Below are 17,900 nucleotides of genomic sequence, written 5' to 3'. Positions count from 1 at the left end.
CCACCCTCCTATCAGGCTTCCTCCATCCCACCAGGTTAAAAACAAAAAGCTCTTACCTATGTAACTGAGTAAGACAGGGAGGAATATTAGTCCATGAGTGGCTCCCAATAAGACCATGGCTAAATACATCCTGAAGTAAAATATCTGGAAAATTTGAGATTTGGCAAAGGCCAACACGATAATGCCTCCAAATTTCGTTAGTGTGATTCCACTGAATACCTAAGAGAAGAGAGATGGGCTCAGAAACCACTTGTATCAACTGACCATAATTGAACACTTCCTTCTAAAGGGATTTCTTAAACATAAAGGTCCAAAGTAATGAGGGACTGAACCCCAGCTTTCAGAGTTACTGATAAGCAGCATGTGGCTCTGCTTAAATTGTTTTATTTGCTGCTTATCAATCTGAAAAAAAAGGTGTAATAAGGATAAAAGCTGTGTATTCTGCATATACCCCATAGCAACCCTGCAAGTCTATCAGCACCATTTTTCCAAGAGCATTAGTTTTAAATTAAGGTATGCACATTATGTTTTTAGACAATGCTATTGCACACTTTTCATTGTTCATCTATAACAGTATTTTCTATGGTAGAAAAGGAACTGGTTCACCGTCCAGCCCTGTATCCTGGTTCAGCCTGAGAAGATTCTGCCAACCTGACCCACAAACCACACTGGGCTCCAAGCATGGCAGCTCGCCTGCTTTTCAACACACATGGCTGGGCCTGGGTTTTCAATGGCTCTCACATCAAACCTGTTTTCCTGCTTCAGCCAGACTGTGCAAAGGAGTCACCAAAGGGAACAGTCCTAAAGAATTCCAGGCTAGAGCTCTATGCGGGATACAGCTCTATGCAAGTTTCCTGAATCGCTTGAAAACTTGTAATCCTGAGGTACTGTTGCTAAGTCAGAGATAACAAATTCTGTTTTCAGAATTTGGTGAAGTTCCTTCTCCTGAGAAGCTCTCAGTCATCCAACTGGGCCCTTCACGGTGAAGTCACTGCCCGGGTGGCCTCGGCAGTACTTACAGAGCTGCCCATGTGGGAGAGCGCCTCCTCCGCCCGCTCCACGCGGCTGCCCTTCGTGCTCACTGTGAACGCCCTCGTGATGTGGCTACAGAACTCCACGGAGATGCCGCAGCTCTGAAATAAAGTGCTCCCATGAGGACTGCTCTGCTCTGGTTAAAGGTGGTAAAGGCAGCCACCCCTCTTCCTGGGATCTGTGGTTACCAGGGCACTCTGGGGGGTCAAGGAGCCCCAAGCAGAGCCCCTTCTACTTGCAAGACAAAGCCCCTGTGGCACCCACATCAGCTGTCCCGGGAAGCCTGTGGAACCTCCAGGCACAGTACCCAGCGCTCCAGATTCCTCCAGCAGATTGGCCTTCTCTGGGGGAAGTGGCTGAAACCTCGCCAGGTCCTCCCACCCCCAACCCAGGCAGCACACTGTCATCTCTAGCAGGGCCTCCTCATTGCCACTCCCCCTGAAGCATATTCTTTTCCTATCTGAAGGGCACATGCACAGGTCTGGCTTCTGTTCATACTTTTTCAGATGCGCATATATTTAAGACTTAAAAAGCAACTGGCAACTACATGAGAGGCAAAACGTCCTGGTCAGAAAATTGCCTTCAGAAGGGGCAATTTTTCTAAGTGGAAATGGAACATCTTGCTGTCATCAGGCTACACGCTTCGACAACTCACCCTTCAGAATAATACAGGCAGAATACTTCAGCCAGATCATGCGGTCACACCGACTTCATTACATGACCACATCCAGCTGCTTGAGTGCACCAAAAGCAAGAGCTGACCTTGACCTTTCACCCCAAGAAACAAGGCACATCAGTGGCACAGGAGTGAGGGCCGAGCGCTCCTCCAGGACTCACCATGACGAGGTTGACCAGAGAGACCGCGTTCAGGCTGATGCCCCACAGCCACATGACACCAAACATGTTGACCAAGATCATGGCGATGGTGACACACATGATGATGGCAGACCACAGCTCACAGCCCAGGAGGACCACGGCCACCAGAAAGATGGCGCCCAGGGACACGCTGAGGTTGAAGATGGTGTCGTCAATCATGGTCAGGTACTGCTCATAGAAGACGTAGAACACGCTGGAAGTGGGAGAGGGGTCTGTTACCGCTCGTTCTCACTCCGGGAAGCTTCACCCTTCATCCTGCCACCACTGCGAAACGGAGCTACCTTGAGAGGCAGGCCTCACAGGAAACCTCCCTGTTTTTGTAAGACTCGCCTTTGGCAATTCAGCTGGACCTCTGACCCCTGATGCCCAAAGTAGGGCCTCGCAGACGTGTACCTTATAGAAAGTTTTTGTTCATGTGCCCAATCCATTCTGCTTTGTGCTATGCGTGCTCAGTCATGTCTGACTCTGTGAGCCCCTGGATTGTAGCCCACCAGGCTCCTCTGTCCATGGGATTTTCTTTGCAAGAATACTGGAGTGGGTTGCCATGCCCTCTTCCAGGGGATCTTCCTGACCCAGGGATCGAACCTGTGTCTCCTGCATCTTCTATATTGCAGGTGGCTTCTTTACCTGCAGAGCCATCAGGGAAGCCCCCGTGCTGCTTTGCAGGCATTCATCTATAAAGAATATTTCACGGTACTTTGGGAAAACAAGCCCTGGTCTATCTGGAGGATCATCCCCAGCCAAACAGGGTCTGTGCACGACCTGAGGAGATAATGCCATTTTGGCAAAGTTAACCAGCTCCTCCTAGAGGTCAGGACACCCACTCTGAGAGCTCCTTCCACAGGACAACAAGCTGGCCCTCTGTCAGGAAAAAGTCAAGGTTCCCTGAACTGAGACCCCGGGGGTTGGTGGGGAAATCACTTGTTTCCCCTACTTTTCTATATTTTCCAAATTCAGTATTTCATAAAATATTTTCTTAATTTTTTTGGCCACACCCCTCTGGCATGTGGAATCTTAGTTCTCTGACCTGGAATCAAACACATGCCCTCAGCAATGGAATCATGAAGTCTTAACCACTAGAGCACCAAAGAAGTCCCAATATTTTCTTTATAATGAGAAAAAAATTAATAAATGAAAGCAAGAAACCTCCATAAAGGCACCATCTCCAGTAATCGGCATCGGGAGCCCTGCCTTGCTGGGCCCTCTCTGTGGAGCTGCTTCCCAGGCGCCCCACCCATGCCCCCCGGTGCTGTTCTGCAGGGTGAGCTCCACCTAGACGATCCGGCTTTCCTTGCCCAGATGCCATATCCAGCGACAGGCTCCCCCCAAGCTCAGGATGGAGCCAGGGTCAAGTGTCAGCACCGTACCCCCCTACCCCCCAGCAACCCCAGCAAGGAAGCCCTGGCGTGTGGGGCCGCTCCCGAGGACACCCTCATGTATACTTTACCTGTATGGGAACACCCGGTGATCTCCCCCTTGCTGGTTCATGGTTCTGGTGATGTTGTCAGCGATGAGGCGGGCCTTCTCCATGGCATCGATGAAGTCAGCTGAGGTCTGCAGCACCGTGTGGTAGGTCATGAAGTACGTGGCTCCCACACTTGTGCCCTTGTCCAGGAGGTTGACAGCTGCGCTGTAGGCAGCGTGTCCCCTGTGACAAGACAGTGGTGTCAGAGGCCACATCTCATGCCGTACCTGCAGGATCTGGGCATCCAAGCTTAGTGGGGTCACCTGACCCTGGGCTCAGGGGTCAGACTGTCAATTTCAGGGACAGGGAAGTCCTTGAAAAGGAAAGAGGAAGGTGTAGCTTATGCTTTCCCACACTGGTTTTCCTTTGCTGCTTTGGTTTCTTTGCATGCAGCTGCTGTTGTTTCTATAGCTGGCTCTACTCTGCCATCCAGTGTGTTTTTTTTACAGAGTGTGCCCAGCCATGCCGTGTAAAAGGAGGCAGGAAGGGACGGGGGCCCTGGAGTCAGGTGGCTGTGAGATCGTCCTCAGTCCTGGAACCCCGGGGTAGAATTACTGAATTTCGGCTGCAGTGTCACCTGCAAATGGGTGCACCACCATCTCCTTACAGAGTTGTATATAAACGAAGTAGTGTCAGTGAGATGCCAGGCACGATTCGGGCTCAAAGGAAGCTCCCTGAGAGTGGTGGCTGTTGCCTTCCAAAGAGCTGCATTCACTCTGACTTGTTTATGCAGGCTGAGTGTTCAGTCTGCAGGGAGATCAAGATGCAAGGTTCATTCCTACTTTGTTTTGGGGGATAGCTCTCCCACGGTACCTAGCCTAGGTCTCACAACAGACATGACACATGACTGATGGAACTCGGGTCGTATTATGTATTCTTAATGAAAAACAGGGATGTCCAGCATTTACCATTATAATGTAAATATAACCCTCACCTTCTGTCTGAATCCCCCCAACTCCAGACCTCAGTCGTCTCTGCTATTTCTGGGCCAGAGATCCTGTTTCCATGGTAACTGGCTGCCTGGCTGGATGGGAAAGTGGGGCAGCCCAAGAGCTCATGTAGACAGGCTGGCAAGAAGCACAGTGGGGACAGAAAAACCTAGACCTTTACCCCAGGCAACATCACCAGGACAAATCTGCGGTCTCATATACCCCACACACAACTGGACAGACCCTTTCACGTCCTGAAATGCCCGCATCCCTCTTCGCACTCCACCCTGCCGGAAGCCTGCACAGGACTCCGAGTCCTCTGCGCCGCCAGGAGGGCCAGTCCACAGAGGGGAGCCTGGGACCAAACGCTCAGACCAGTCGGAATCAGCTGAGAATGAGGAATTTTCTTCAAAGGCGGTCTGGTTTCTCTGCTTTCACAGAAAGGTGGGCACAGGCAGAAAAGAGGCCCACCCAGCCACTCCCCCAGCCCCCCAGCTTCCCAGCACACATGACTGGGGACGTGGGCGTGCAGCTGAACAGCTCAGCCTCCCTTACCCTTTGCCACACTTGGGGTTCGGGTTGTCGGAGAGGAACATGGGCAGGAACCTCATGAAGTCTGCGCCCTGAGGTCTCTGCTTGCCCTCCGGAGTCAGCGGCCGGCAGCGGACACAGGCAGGGTCGACCACTGTGCAAACAGGTGGAGGAGCCCGAGTGAGGAGGACGGGTGTCCAGATTAAAGCATTTTAAAATAATGAAAAAGAAATGGCGGGAGTTCCTTTCCTGAACCTGCTTATCCAAAAGCTTCAAACGTGATCTCTGCAGTCTAATGAGGTAGGTCCCATTTTCCCCTAACATAGGCTGTACAAATTTCCTTCCCCAAAGCAGGTTTCCTGCTTTAAGGACAACCTCAGTATGTTATTACCAGAGCACAGGGCTTCCATGTTTTTATGAAGAAAATCCTAGGACAACCTCAACACTCTCATAAAACCAAAGGGCAATAGTGATAAACAAAAAGAAAGCAGGCCCATGACAAGCTCCAGCCAGATAACAATCAAGAGAGGCCGTCGGTGTCACTGGGAAAAGGTAAGAAACCTGAAAACCAGAGTCCCCTGACCCGGTTCAGCCTGCAGCCCCGTGGGGGGCAGGAGACGGGACAACAGGGCATGTCCAGAGTGGATGATGGATGAAGGGGGCAAGAACAAAGCGGGATGAGACCCAGCGACGGCCGAGGAAACCAGGCGGAATTGGGGGTGGCATGCACATGATTTTTAAATGATAAACGTAAAATTTTTCAGAAAAGAGGGAAAGATCTAGAGAAGGGTCAAGTACCCGAAGCATTGCAAAACTGCTCCGTGCTGTTGTAGATGCGACAGCAAGATGACTGAGGCTTGATCCAGTCAAAGTAATCGTCAATCCAGGACGACGGGGCAAAGCCTATCCGCGTGCTAGAGAACAGAAGAGAAAGGGTTATGGGTGCCCCCACGAGGAGGAAATCTCCAGTTTCAGTCCCTTTTCTTGAAATTTAGAACTTCCTTTTCTAGACCTTCTCATTCCACCCAGTCAGAAGACAAACCACATTAGTATTTAATGGGAAAGGCTTCCTTATATAAGGTGGTCCTGCCATATTTAAAATGGACAACTAACAAAGATCTATTGTATGGCACATGGAACTCTGCTCAATGTTATGTGGCAGCCTGGATGGGAGGGGATTTTGGGGGAAAATGGATACATGTACATGTATGGCTGAGTCCCTTCACTGTTCTCCTAAAACCATCACAAGACTGTTAATTGACTATATCCCAATACAAAATGTTTTTGGTGTTAAAAAAATTAAAAACTGAATTAAAAAATAAAATGTTGTTGCTTAAACCAAAAAAAAAAAAAAATATGAGGCAGTCTAATTAGCCCTTTGAGAGGTTTTGCTCATGTCAAGCTAGATTCAGCCTGCATTCTGCAAGACAGATTTTCCAGAAAAGCTATCTTCAGAGAGAGGCGTGAGGCCAAGGTGCCAGGCCAGGTGCCCGTCCGCAGCTGGGGTACTCACTAGCTGTCCAGCTGGGCGGCCGTGAAGACCTGCTGCACCAGCGAGTCGTTGTTGCAGCCGAGGCCCCCACACACCATGTTCTGCCCCTTCATGGATGTGTAGTCGTGGCCCTCCTCCAGCACGAAGTACACAGGTGGGCCTGCGTGCAGGTACTGATTCAAGGACTGGAAGTAATCCGTCACGTAGGAGTCCTGAGAGAGAGAGAGCGGACGACGGGACACGGCGTGAACGTCCTGCGAGCCGAGATGCCTCCAGCCCTGGTTTCTGAGTCCCTCCACAGCCAGCACCCTGCCCCACCCTGGGCGTAGGGGCTTCTCCAGTCAGTCCCACCCTTAGGAGGGCACCTCATGAGGTCAAGACCGGCTGCTCACATACTGTAGTGGCGCCCAAGGCCTGAGCGCTCAGAAGGCCAAGTTAGTGGGTAGAGCCCCAGGGCAGTCCCTGTGACGTGGGAGAGCCTGCCAGGATCTGTGTTCAGAAGCCGGCAGAGGCTGAAACGACCGTGTGTGTTTGGGAAAATGTGTTCACCATGGGCCAAACAAGTCAGAATAAAAGAGAAAGCATCTTACATCGGGCATTGAAAGAGACTGATCCAATCCGATTTCTACTTTGTTCAGGACTGCGATACTGAACGACAGCACACCCACAAATACTGCGACCTGGAATGAGAAGTGAGTCACAGAGCAGAGTGGTCACGAGCTGAATAACATAAATCAGGGGCTTCTCTGGCAGTGCTGTGGTAAAGAGTCTGCCTGCCAATGCAGGCGGTGTGGGCTTGATCCCTGGCCTGGGAAGACCCCGCATGCCTCAGAGCAACTAAGCCCGTGTGCCACACTACTGAGCCCGCATTCTGCAATACGAGAAGCCACTGCAGTGAGAAAGCCATGCACCACAACTAGACAGTAGCCCTCTGCTCACAAGCAGAGAAAGCCCTCGAGTAGAAATAAAGACCCAGCGCAGCCAAAAATAAATTAAAAAAAAAAAGAAGAACATAAATCAGATCTTAAACACACAAAACAGGACTTTCCTAAACTGACAAGCAAGTTTAAATGATATACTAAGAAAACAAGGAGTCTGGGGCAGTGGCTGAAGTCACGGTCTCTAGAGCCAAACCATCCGGTTCAAATCCTGGTTCTGCCTCTGACAAGCTGAGTGACCCTGGGGCAGTCATTTAACCTCTCTGAGCTTCTATTTCCTTCTCAATAAAACAGGAAAAATAAGACTTGTAGCATCAGATAGTTTTGCGGATTACATGAGGAAACTCTAGGAATAATCAATTCAGAATTTAGCGTACCACCACAGTACCAGATATTAAGTATTCAATAAATGCTAAATATTACTATTACTGGAATGAATTTATGCTTTAAGCAGAGACATGATTCACTATCGCTATTGGGTATATCCAGCATGTAAACTATGAAACGCTCTTACATGGCTGCTGGGGACAAGGGACAGTACAGGGAGGGAGAGGGCAGGGTGTGTGTGTTTGTGTGTGTCAGGGTGTGTGTGTGTGACTGAAGGTGAGGACAAGAGTGATGAGACATTTATTATCCTGGTGCTTACACAAATCTGCAACAGTTGAGAAACGGACACAGGACCAGACACACACACTGTGCCAATGTCAAGCTCTCGGTTCTGATACTGAACTACTATCATGTAAGACCATGGGAGGAAGCTGGGCAAAGGGCAGCAGGCTCCTCTCTGTGCTACTCTGTCACTTTCTATGAACCTGTAATTATTTTTTTTAAAAAAACCCCAAAGCCCCAAAAACTCCTGTTTATATTGACTGCTAAAAATATTTTATATACTTACACATATCTGCTATGGCTTTTTCTTTTTGGCCACACCACACAGCATGAGGGATCTTAGTTCCCCAACCAGGGACTGAACCCACGCCCCTTGCAGTGGAAGCAGAGTCCTAACCACTGGACCGCCAGCGAAGTCCCATGCATTCTCGTAGGTATACTTAACAGCTGTCGGCACCCTTCCCAAGGTGACTTCTCAGAAGGCAGGTGACAAGTCTGTCTGGGGACACCACGACAGACAGGCTCATACCACAAGGGGCCGCATCCAGTCCCTGAGCAGAAGCGGGGCGTAGGAGTTTCTGAAGAAGCGGAATAAGCAGCTCTCGGAGGCCTGGATGCCCGCGTCGTCTGCTGCCCCCTCGACACAGCAGAGAACGTCCAGCTGGTTCTTCTGAGGGGACCAAGGGAGACAGAGGTCACCCTCTGGCTGCCTCACCCAGACTCCAGACTCAAAGGAAACAGGCTGCAGTCCTGATGACCACTTACCTCTTGCCGCTTAATGTCCAAGCCCAGGAGGCTCACAAAGCAGGTGATCTGCAGGAGGAAGTCGATGAGGACCGCCATGCCCGCGAAAAGAGAGAACGTGTGCACGGCCGGCATCACAGACAGGCCTCCTGCGGGGAGAGGACAGAGGTCACGTCCTCCCCGGCCAAGGGCATGTGGCCTCACACGCACGTGTATGGATGAACACGTGGCCCCAGAGCCACCAAACCCACGAGGAGACCCCCACCTCCCCTCCCCAAAGGCACTTTGGCTGTGGGTGTCACACCAGAACCACCCTGGGAGTTAAAAACAGATTCTGGGGACCTGATCCATCCCACTTTATCAAAACGATGGAAATTCAACTCTGATTCTACTGTTCAGAATTCTAGGGCCCCATCTCTGTAATTTAACACACTCTCTGAGCAAACGCATACACAGCAGCATCTAAGAACCATTAACACAAGTCATTGCTTATGGGATCTGTTGTGATTCAGTCCACAGGAGGGATGGTATTTCAGCCTCTAGGTTTAGTTACAATCAGATGAGGGTGCTGCCTGTAAGCATCCTCTAGGCTACTAAGACTCAGAGACTGAACACTGGCTGCCCACGGCTCACACGTATGTCATCAACCTGTTCTGTGTGTATGCTGTCTACTAAGACTCAGAGACTGAACACTGGCCGCCCATGGGTCACACGTATATCATCAACCTGTTTTGTGTGTATGCTGTGTGTACACTCAGTCGTGTCCAGCTCTTTGCAACCTCGTGGACTGCAACCCGCCAGGCTCCTCTGTCCGTGGGATTCTCCAGGTAAGAATACTGGAGTGGGCTGCCATTTCCAATTCCAATATCAGAATTTTAAAACATTTTAAAAAACATAAGGAGCCAATATTTAACAATGAGAGTCACAGTGTCACTTGAGCAGGGAAAAAAAAAAAACAAAACTCTAGATTCACAATGTTGCTTGAGAAGAAAACTGAACCTGGCTCTTATAAATGGGAGCCATGGGGTCCCCCCACCGCCAACTCTTCCTGTCCTCACAAAGTCACTCCAACCTTAAAGCCCAGGGTCAGCTGCTGTCACCAACACACTTGCACTGGTTTTCTTATCATAGAAAGAAAGGAAGTAACTCTCTGGCATCTGTATCTATCAGAAGGAACCACAGGGCCACAGGCTCCACAGTGCACTGCTTTGTGGAAGTGCAGGGGGACGTGTGCTAATGGAGTATGAGTCCGAGACCATACGCGCGCTGTCCCTCCTACGGCCCCTTGTAAGGTGTCCTGCGGCCCCTGGAGATTTCCATTTGTGACCCACAGACCATGTGTCTTCCCTGGACTTACAGGGCAATCCTAGCCGGCATCCTGTGCAAAGGACATGGCCAGTGTTGTCTTACTTATCACCAGACATAGGGGCAGGGAGGGGCCTACTGGATTTCTCCACGTGAAAGAAGACAGGAACGCTGGGTTGTGTTCCAGCTCGTGGCTCTTTGTACAGAAGGAAGATTCAAGACCCTCTGCTCAGTCACAAGGGTGCTCCCCCATGAACTGAGTGAGCCGAGAAGGAAGACCGCCCTCAGGAACAGGGGTACACACCTCGAGGGCTAATGCCTGTGACTGTGGAGTTGCTGCTGGGAGCACTGTGCTGGGAGGACTTGTGGCTGTGCAAGGCTGCTATTTTCAAATCCCCACACTCGCCAGCACATGTCCAAAAGGGGAAGGGGCAGGAGCCCTAGGTATCTGACCCAACCACATCAATACCATCCCGAAACAATGTGAGAGAAGACGGTTGCTAATGGTGCCCAAGTTACTGCCACCGATTCTCTTCATGGTCCACTCTGATAGGTTATAATTTCAGAATACAGTTTAACAAAGGAAGAATGCAGAGGGGCATACTGACACACCCAGGCTTAGCACACCACAGGGCTGGCCGAGTTCCAAGAGTAATTACCTAAGAAAAACGCTACCGTCTCTGCGAAGGACGACAGGAACATGCTGGGAGCCACTTCTCCCAGGACCCGGCCCACCTGTTGGTCCAGGGTTTCCCCTTGAAGACGCTCATCTCTCTTAAAAATAAAAAAAAAGCGAAACATGCAACATTCACATTTCTCAACTACAACGCCACCTCTTTGCTTCTTGGCTGCCTTGTGTTAGCTTGATGGTAAAGAAAAATGACTGGCAGCATCTACTTGTTGTTTATAAACCTTGTACAATAAAGTGGTGAGGACCCCAAACTTCTCATGTTGATTCACTTGGGGTATTTCTGAAGCTCGGAGCCAAGGGAACAGGTGAGAGGCTAAAGGAAGGATTGAATCAGGTTATCAGGAAAATACAAGCAACGTAGGCTGCAAGTGGCTGAAGCTTTAAAATAACACTCCAATGTGCCACTGGGCCTTTGCCCAGGTAAGGCCTGCAGGACAAGGGACCATGGGAGAACTGACGTCATCTTCTACAGCAGGGTCCTATGTTGACCTTCTGCCTTTTAACAGCACTTTTTCAAGTCCTTCCTTCTTCTACACTATGTTGAATCATTTTAATAGTTTGCTGTACCTAAAATATTTTCCACAAGTGTATTAGCACTTCTTGCACACACGCTGCACATATTTAAAACCAAACTCTCACTTTGTATCTATGCCACCAAGCAAAGAGAAGGGTCTTATACTTCCTGGTCTCAAAGGGTCCAGGACAAGCACCAATACGCAAGCACTCAGAGGCATGGAAACGAAGCCTCCACGTGTCACGCTTGCAGGTACCCTGCGTGGAGCCAGCATGCATGCACGTGGAGCCTAGTACCTGGTCAGACGCTATGAGGCTCTGAGACGTACCTGGTAGGTCTGGACCAGGATGAAGATGTTGTCCACCCCCACAGCCAGCACGAGGAACGGGATGACTTCTATCACAATGAGGGTGAGGGGGACCCCGATGTAGCTGAAGATGCCCAAGGAGCAGGCCACTGAGCTCAGCACAATCAGGACACCAGCGATGCCCAGGGAGATTTTCGAATCTACCTGGAGATGCCACAAAGACATAAACCATCATTTATAGTGTTTTCTGTCCTGCTCCTAACAGGGCTTTCACCTTTTTACTTGCTCATTGCCCATCCAGATTTAAACGCACAGTTCCCGGTTTGAGAGAAGACATGAAAAGCTGTCTAGATCTTCCTGAGCCACATATTTCAGGAGCCTACACTCTCCAGTCCAGTCCAGTCCAGTCGCTCAGTCGTGTCTGACTCTCCGCGACCCCACGAATCACAGCATGCCAGGCCTCCCTGTCCATCACCAACTCCCGGAGTTCACTCAAACTCATGTCCACAGAGTCGGTGATGCCATCCAGCCATCTAGTTCTCTGTCGTCCCCGTCTCCTCCCACCCCCAATCCCTCCCAGCATCAGACTCTTAGGTGATAGCAAATTACAAAAAAAAAAACAAAAAATGAATTAGGTGAAATAAATTTTAAGTTGAAGATAAAAATCTGTAACTAAAGAAAACAAGGGCAGGAAGCAGAAAATGTGACAAACAGTTAAAACACAGACAATTTCCAGTTAGGACTCCATGATTCCATTGCAGGGTGAATGGGTTCAAAACCTAGTCAGGGAACAAAGATCCCGGATGCTGAGTTGTATGGCCAAAAAATAAAAAAAGAACAGGACAACTTAAGGCAGTTTTGAACATAATGAACTAGGATTAAATAGAGGCAAAAACATGACATCATGCTGTGTACTGCCATTTCTAACACACACACACATGTACACACACATACATACACACCCCACTTACCAGAAGCCTGTGACAGCTTTTGATATGCCCCAAGGCTATGGAAATATATAAAAACATGATGCCGTAGCTGATCAGAACAGTGAAGACATCACTGTTACTTTCACGGTTTAGTTCATCTTCAATGCTTCGTTCAGCCTTAAAAGAAATGGTCAGATTTGGATTCTCGTAGTTTTTCACAAAATTAATGAACCTAAAAGGGTAAGCAAAATTTTTCACTGTTAGTTAAAACTGAATGACAGCTAAGTGAGGAACTTCTTCCTAACTTTTACAACACAAAAGCCACACTTAACCCTTCTCCCTATTTAGGACTTTCTACACTGGCCAGATTACAAAGTTCCAGACATGCTGAGTTTTCTACCATTTAAAATAAGTTGGGACCAAGTTTAAAAACTGCTTCATAGTCTCATTTCATTTTTCACTAAAAATGATTTCTAAGTGTAGTATATTATAATATAGATATATGCTCATGGAACAAAAATTTTAAAAACTGATCTCAGAGTCAATGCAATCCCTATCAGTATCCTAGCTGACTTCTTTATAGAAAGACAAAAGGACTCTAAAATTCTCGTGAAATTGCAAGGGGCCTACAACAGTCAAAATGTTTTTCAAGAATAACAAAGTAGGAGAATTCATGCTCCGTAATTTCAAACTTACTACAAACCAACAGTAATCAAGACAGTGTGGTTACCAGCCTAAGGACAGGCATCAGGACAAACGATCAGAACTAAGAGTCCAGAAATACGCCAAGTATTTTCACCTAATTTTCAATAACGGTGGCAAGACTATCAACGGGGGAAAGAATAATCTTTTCAACAAATGGTATGGGACAACTGGACAGCCATATGCAAACGAATGCAGTTGAGCCCTTACCTCATATCATACACAAAGACCTCAATGGATCAAAGACCTAACTGTAAGAGCTAAAACCACGTAACTGTCAGATGAATACATAGGTGTAAACTTCCAGGTCCCTGGGTTATGAAACGGTTTCTCAGCTATGGCACCAAAAGTACGAGTAACAAAAGAGAAGACAGATGAATTGGACTTTATCAAAATTAAAAACTTTTATGTTTCAGAAGACACCATTGAGAAAGCAAAAACACAGGCCAGAGAAAAGATATTTGGAAGAAGAAAAGAAGATATTTGGAAGTCATAGATCTGATAAAGGATTTACAGAATATATAAGAATTCTTCTAATTCAATAATAAAAACATAAACAACCCAGTCAAAAAATGGGCAAAGGATATGAATAAACATTTCTCCAAGAAAGTTAATACAAATGGGCAATCGGTGCATGAAGAAGTATTCGAATTCATTAGTCATCAGGGAAATGCAAATCAAAACTGCAATGGGGGAATTCCCTGGTGGTCCCGTGCTGAGGACTTTGTGTTTTCACAGCCTGGCCCAGGTTCAAGCCCTGGTTGGGGAACAAAGATCCCATAAGTTGTACAGTGTGGACAAAAAAAAAAAAAAACAACAACTGCAATGAGATATCGGTTCATACCCACTGAGAATCAAAAAAGTCAAATAATTACAAGTGCCGGCGAGGGGTGGAAAATGTGAAGCTCCCTACATGCTGGTGGGAATGTAGAATGGTGCAGTCACTTGGTTTTTTGGCTGCACTGCACAGCATGGGGGATCTTAGTTCCCTAACCAGTGGGAGGGCAGTCTAAACCACGGGACCACAAGCGAAGACCCACAGGGCAGTTTGGAAAAAAGAGTCTGGCAGCTCCTCAGGGTTACCATATGACCAAGCAAGTCTACTCTTAGGTGTATACCAACCAAGAGAGAGGAAAACAAGTTCACACACAGAGAGAAACGGAGGCATGTTCACACAAAAACTTGCATGTGAATGCTTATAGCATTATTCCTAAAGGTCATAGGTGGTGGTAAAGAATCTGCCTGCAATGCAGGGAGACCCAGGTTTGAACCCTGGGTCAGGAAGATCCCCTAGAGAAGGGAATGCCTACCCATTCCATCAGAGAACTGACCTGGAGGATCCCATGGACAGAGGAGCCTGGCAGGCTGCAGTCCACGGAGTCACAAAGATCAGACACAACTGAGTAACTTTCTGAGAAACTACGCACATGTTCATCAGCTGGTAAGTGGATAAACAAAATGGGGTCTATCTGTAGGATGGAATGATCTTCTGCCATAAAAAAGAATGAAGTGTTGACACATTCTGCAACTTGGATGAACCTTGAAAACATTATTCTAAGTGAATGAAGCCAGACAGAAAAGGCCTTGTATGTAATTCCATCCATATAAAAGTCTGGAACAGGAAAATTGATGGAGACAGAAAGCAGACTAGGGTTATGTAGGGCCAGGTGTTAGGAGGCAGATTGCTGCAGGAGATGGGATTTCTGTCTGTGCTAAAGAAAATGCTCTAAAATTGACCCTGGTAATGTCTGCACACATTGGTGAAAATATTAAAAGCTACTGAACTGAAAATACTAAATACTAGTACTGAAAATACAAAAAGCTTCTTCGAATGGGTAAATTGTATGGTATACGAACATCCCAACAAAGCTGCTCAGTGTCCCATTCTCCTGGGTCCCCTCCCCCTCCTTCAGAGGTTACATCACAGCTAACTGGTTCCCGGGTCACTTACTTGTTATCCTTTCTAGGCATGGACAGCATGCATGACATGCATTTGCCCAAACATGCTGACCACAGTTTTTATTTAATAATTCTTGCACCATTTATTAATGTTTACCTCACTTATCTTTAATGATGGCATAACATTTGACTGTACTTCTCCTTACTGATACACACTTAGCTTGCTCCCAGGTTTTGCTGTTAGAAAATAACTAAAGGAGCATTTCTGCATAGACTCTTGTGCATTCCCATTGCAGGACTATATATTTAAAGAATGTTTACAAGTAAATTTATTTATATATATATATTTTTCACAGCATCACTAGAACCAAGTAAAAAAAAAATGGCACAACTTTTAGGTCTGATGTTGGTTAATTTAGCTGAATATCATATAAACGCTTTCTGCTAGCGTCCACCTTCCTGTGAGAGAGCAGCTGGTTTACAGATCCTGTGAGCAACTCACTCTCTTTCCCAGGCCTGGGCCCTCTGGAGCTTCTCTGTGTCGTTATAGTAATTATTAACAGGAAAGGTAATCACAAGGGCTGTGGCGTTATTGTAGTTTTGATCTAGAAAGGAAAAAGGCGACATCAAAAAGCAGATTACAAGAGTGCAGAAAACCAGATCAATACACGGGGGAAAAAAATCACAAGCTGGCTAGGTGCCCAGTTTCTCATGGGGCTGAAGCTTAAACACGCCTGAGCTCGTGGAACAAAATGGGAGCTCCCTTGACCCGGCGCTTGGGTAGTTCAGCTAGGGAGAAAAGGGGACTCTCGAGCAAACGTAGACGCAGCTGTCATTCTATCATCATGACTACCCAGCACGTGCTGGGTGACGATTTCAAACAAAGCGGAAAGGTGTTCGGGGAAAAGTCTCTCCTCCCTCCGCCCCATCCGTGTCTTACCTCTCCTCCTCACACCATGACGGCTGCGGCCCCGACCAGCCGCAGTCCACACGCACAAGCACGGCCTTCCCCTTTCCTTCTTGGTCACACAAATAGTAACACACCCTTCTGCAAATGCTGCCTTAAATTCATATCCTGAGAATGCTCCTTTAATAGACACAGCACTTCCTTATTCTTGTTTCTGCTTATGATGTTTTCTAGTACAGTTTAACTCCATCTCCAGTTGATGGATATCTTTGCAAGTTTGGTTTTTTTTTGTATTATAAGTAGAATTACTACAAAAATTAACCTCATATTTCTAACACATAAAATCTGTATTTGTAGGATCAAATCTTACAAGTACTCAGAATCCAAAAAAAAGAAAAATGTGCATTTTTAATTTGGATGGATCTCCCAAACTGCCCTCCAAAAATGCTATCCTGTTTTTCATTTCTTTATTTGCTGAGACCTACTGTGTGCCAGTGTTATTTTAGGGACTGTGGATACATTAATGAGCAACAGAGGTTAAAAATCTCAACCTTCCTAGCGCTTATATTCTAGAACCATTTACACTCCCACCAAAATGCAGTTTGCCCACGGCAGGGTTACATGCACACAGAATGTTGTCAAATTCTCAGATCTTTGCTTTACCATCTGAATCACCAAGGAAGCCCATCAGACTGTAAAGACTGCCTGCAATGCAAGAAAACGGGTTTGATCCCTGAGTCGGGAAGATCCCCTGGAGGAGGAAATGGCAACCCACTCCAGCCTTCTTGCCTGGGAAAAAAAACCCTTTGACAGAGGAGCCGGGCAGGCTACACAGTCTATGGGGTTTCAAAGAGTTGGACACCAGTGAGTGACGAACGCTTTGACTTTAGATCTTTGCTAATCTGTTTGTTATGTAAAAGACTGAAGTGAGAGGTGTTTCACTAGCTTGAAGTAAGGTTCAGCATTTTCTCCATATAATTAAAAGCCCTTTGTAATTCTTCTCTTATTAACGTGCATACGGCTCTGCCCACTTCTTTTGGAGGGCCGACCTTGTTTTTTTTCCTCAAGAGCTCTCTATTATTAAGGAAACACTGTTATGTACACTAAATTTTTTCCTGCTCCAGTTGGCCATTTGTTCGGTTTCTTAACATTTTATGTTTGTTCTCTACACAGGAACTTTAAATTCTCACACAGTCAAACTCATAAGGGTTTCCTCTTGTGGCTTCACATTGTGTGTCCTGCTTAGAAATGCCTTCTCCATCTAAAAATTACTTTATAGCTCACAATCTCTCCCTTCCCACCGGATGAGAAGAACATCTGGCCTCTTCAACGGGCTGGAGAAAAACCTGTTGAGCTGCTTATAATTAGGCTTCAGAAGCCAAAGCTGCCACGTGAGTTATTACCCCATCTACCTGGAGTGATCTGAGCAAAGCCTCACTGCTCCTCCCACTGGAAGCGTCTGACTCCTTAACCAACTGGTTTAGAAGGAAAAAAAAAATCTGTTTTCTTTCCCCCTATATTTCACAAGTCTCTCCTCTATTACAGATGTTCTTAACCCAAGGTCCATGGACTCGTTGGGGGCTCTCTTGATGAGTTTCAAGGGTCCCATGAACTTGAGACTAAGCAACATATTATGTGGATGTTAACAGTGACGCTGTTCTGGGAAAAAGTCCTCAGCTGTTGACAGCTTCCCAGAAAGTAACCTAAAAATGGCTAAAACCACTTCTTCCAAATGCACAATAAAACCGAAAGCCAAAGGAGATACGGTATTTAGGATGCAGTAGACTGGGTAATTAATGAGAGTATGAAATCCTCATAATTACCACCTGAGTGTTAATGACAGAACCAAGACCGCTTTATCCAGGAAGAAGAGTAAAAGCTTCTCTCACTTACCGTCGTAGCCTCCAAGCACAAGCCATGGGAACACCGGGCCACCAAACGTCCCCAGGCAAGGATCGTGGAGCAAACTGGTGTCATTCAGGGAGGCAGGAGCCCTGCCAGGAATTCAGAGAACACCTTCCAGTTAGAAC

The 17,900-nt window shown here is 47.3% G+C and overlaps 1 protein-coding gene across 2 annotated transcripts in view; it reads right to left on the bottom strand.

Moving 5' to 3' along the window:
* The window catches only part of NPC1 (NPC intracellular cholesterol transporter 1), a 43,885-nt gene that overhangs the window by 1,321 nt on the left and 24,664 nt on the right, over positions 1–17,900 (bottom strand). For both annotated transcript variants that reach the window (XM_088833486.1, XM_088833487.1), the window contains 15 exons: positions 17,764–17,864; positions 15,466–15,568; positions 12,405–12,594; positions 11,455–11,637; positions 10,581–10,695; positions 8,638–8,765; positions 8,402–8,542; positions 6,916–7,005; positions 6,347–6,537; positions 5,632–5,747; positions 4,858–4,987; positions 3,356–3,556; positions 1,870–2,101; positions 1,020–1,133; positions 57–219 (listed from right to left, as the gene is read on the bottom strand). In XM_088833486.1, coding sequence (XP_088689612.1) covers positions 57–219; positions 1,020–1,133; positions 1,870–2,101; positions 3,356–3,556; positions 4,858–4,987; positions 5,632–5,747; positions 6,347–6,537; positions 6,916–7,005; positions 8,402–8,542; positions 8,638–8,765; positions 10,581–10,695; positions 11,455–11,637; positions 12,405–12,594; positions 15,466–15,568; positions 17,764–17,864 — 2,198 coding nt within the window. The remainder of the gene's footprint in view (positions 1–56; positions 220–1,019; positions 1,134–1,869; positions 2,102–3,355; positions 3,557–4,857; positions 4,988–5,631; positions 5,748–6,346; positions 6,538–6,915; positions 7,006–8,401; positions 8,543–8,637; positions 8,766–10,580; positions 10,696–11,454; positions 11,638–12,404; positions 12,595–15,465; positions 15,569–17,763; positions 17,865–17,900) is intronic.

Source organism: Moschus berezovskii, chromosome 28 (assembly GCF_049115385.1).
Source record: "Moschus berezovskii isolate FMDL1 chromosome 28, NW_MosBer_1.0, whole genome shotgun sequence".
NCBI lineage: Eukaryota > Metazoa > Chordata > Mammalia > Artiodactyla > Moschidae > Moschus > Moschus berezovskii.
This window is presented reverse-complemented; position numbering and strand designations above follow the sequence as displayed.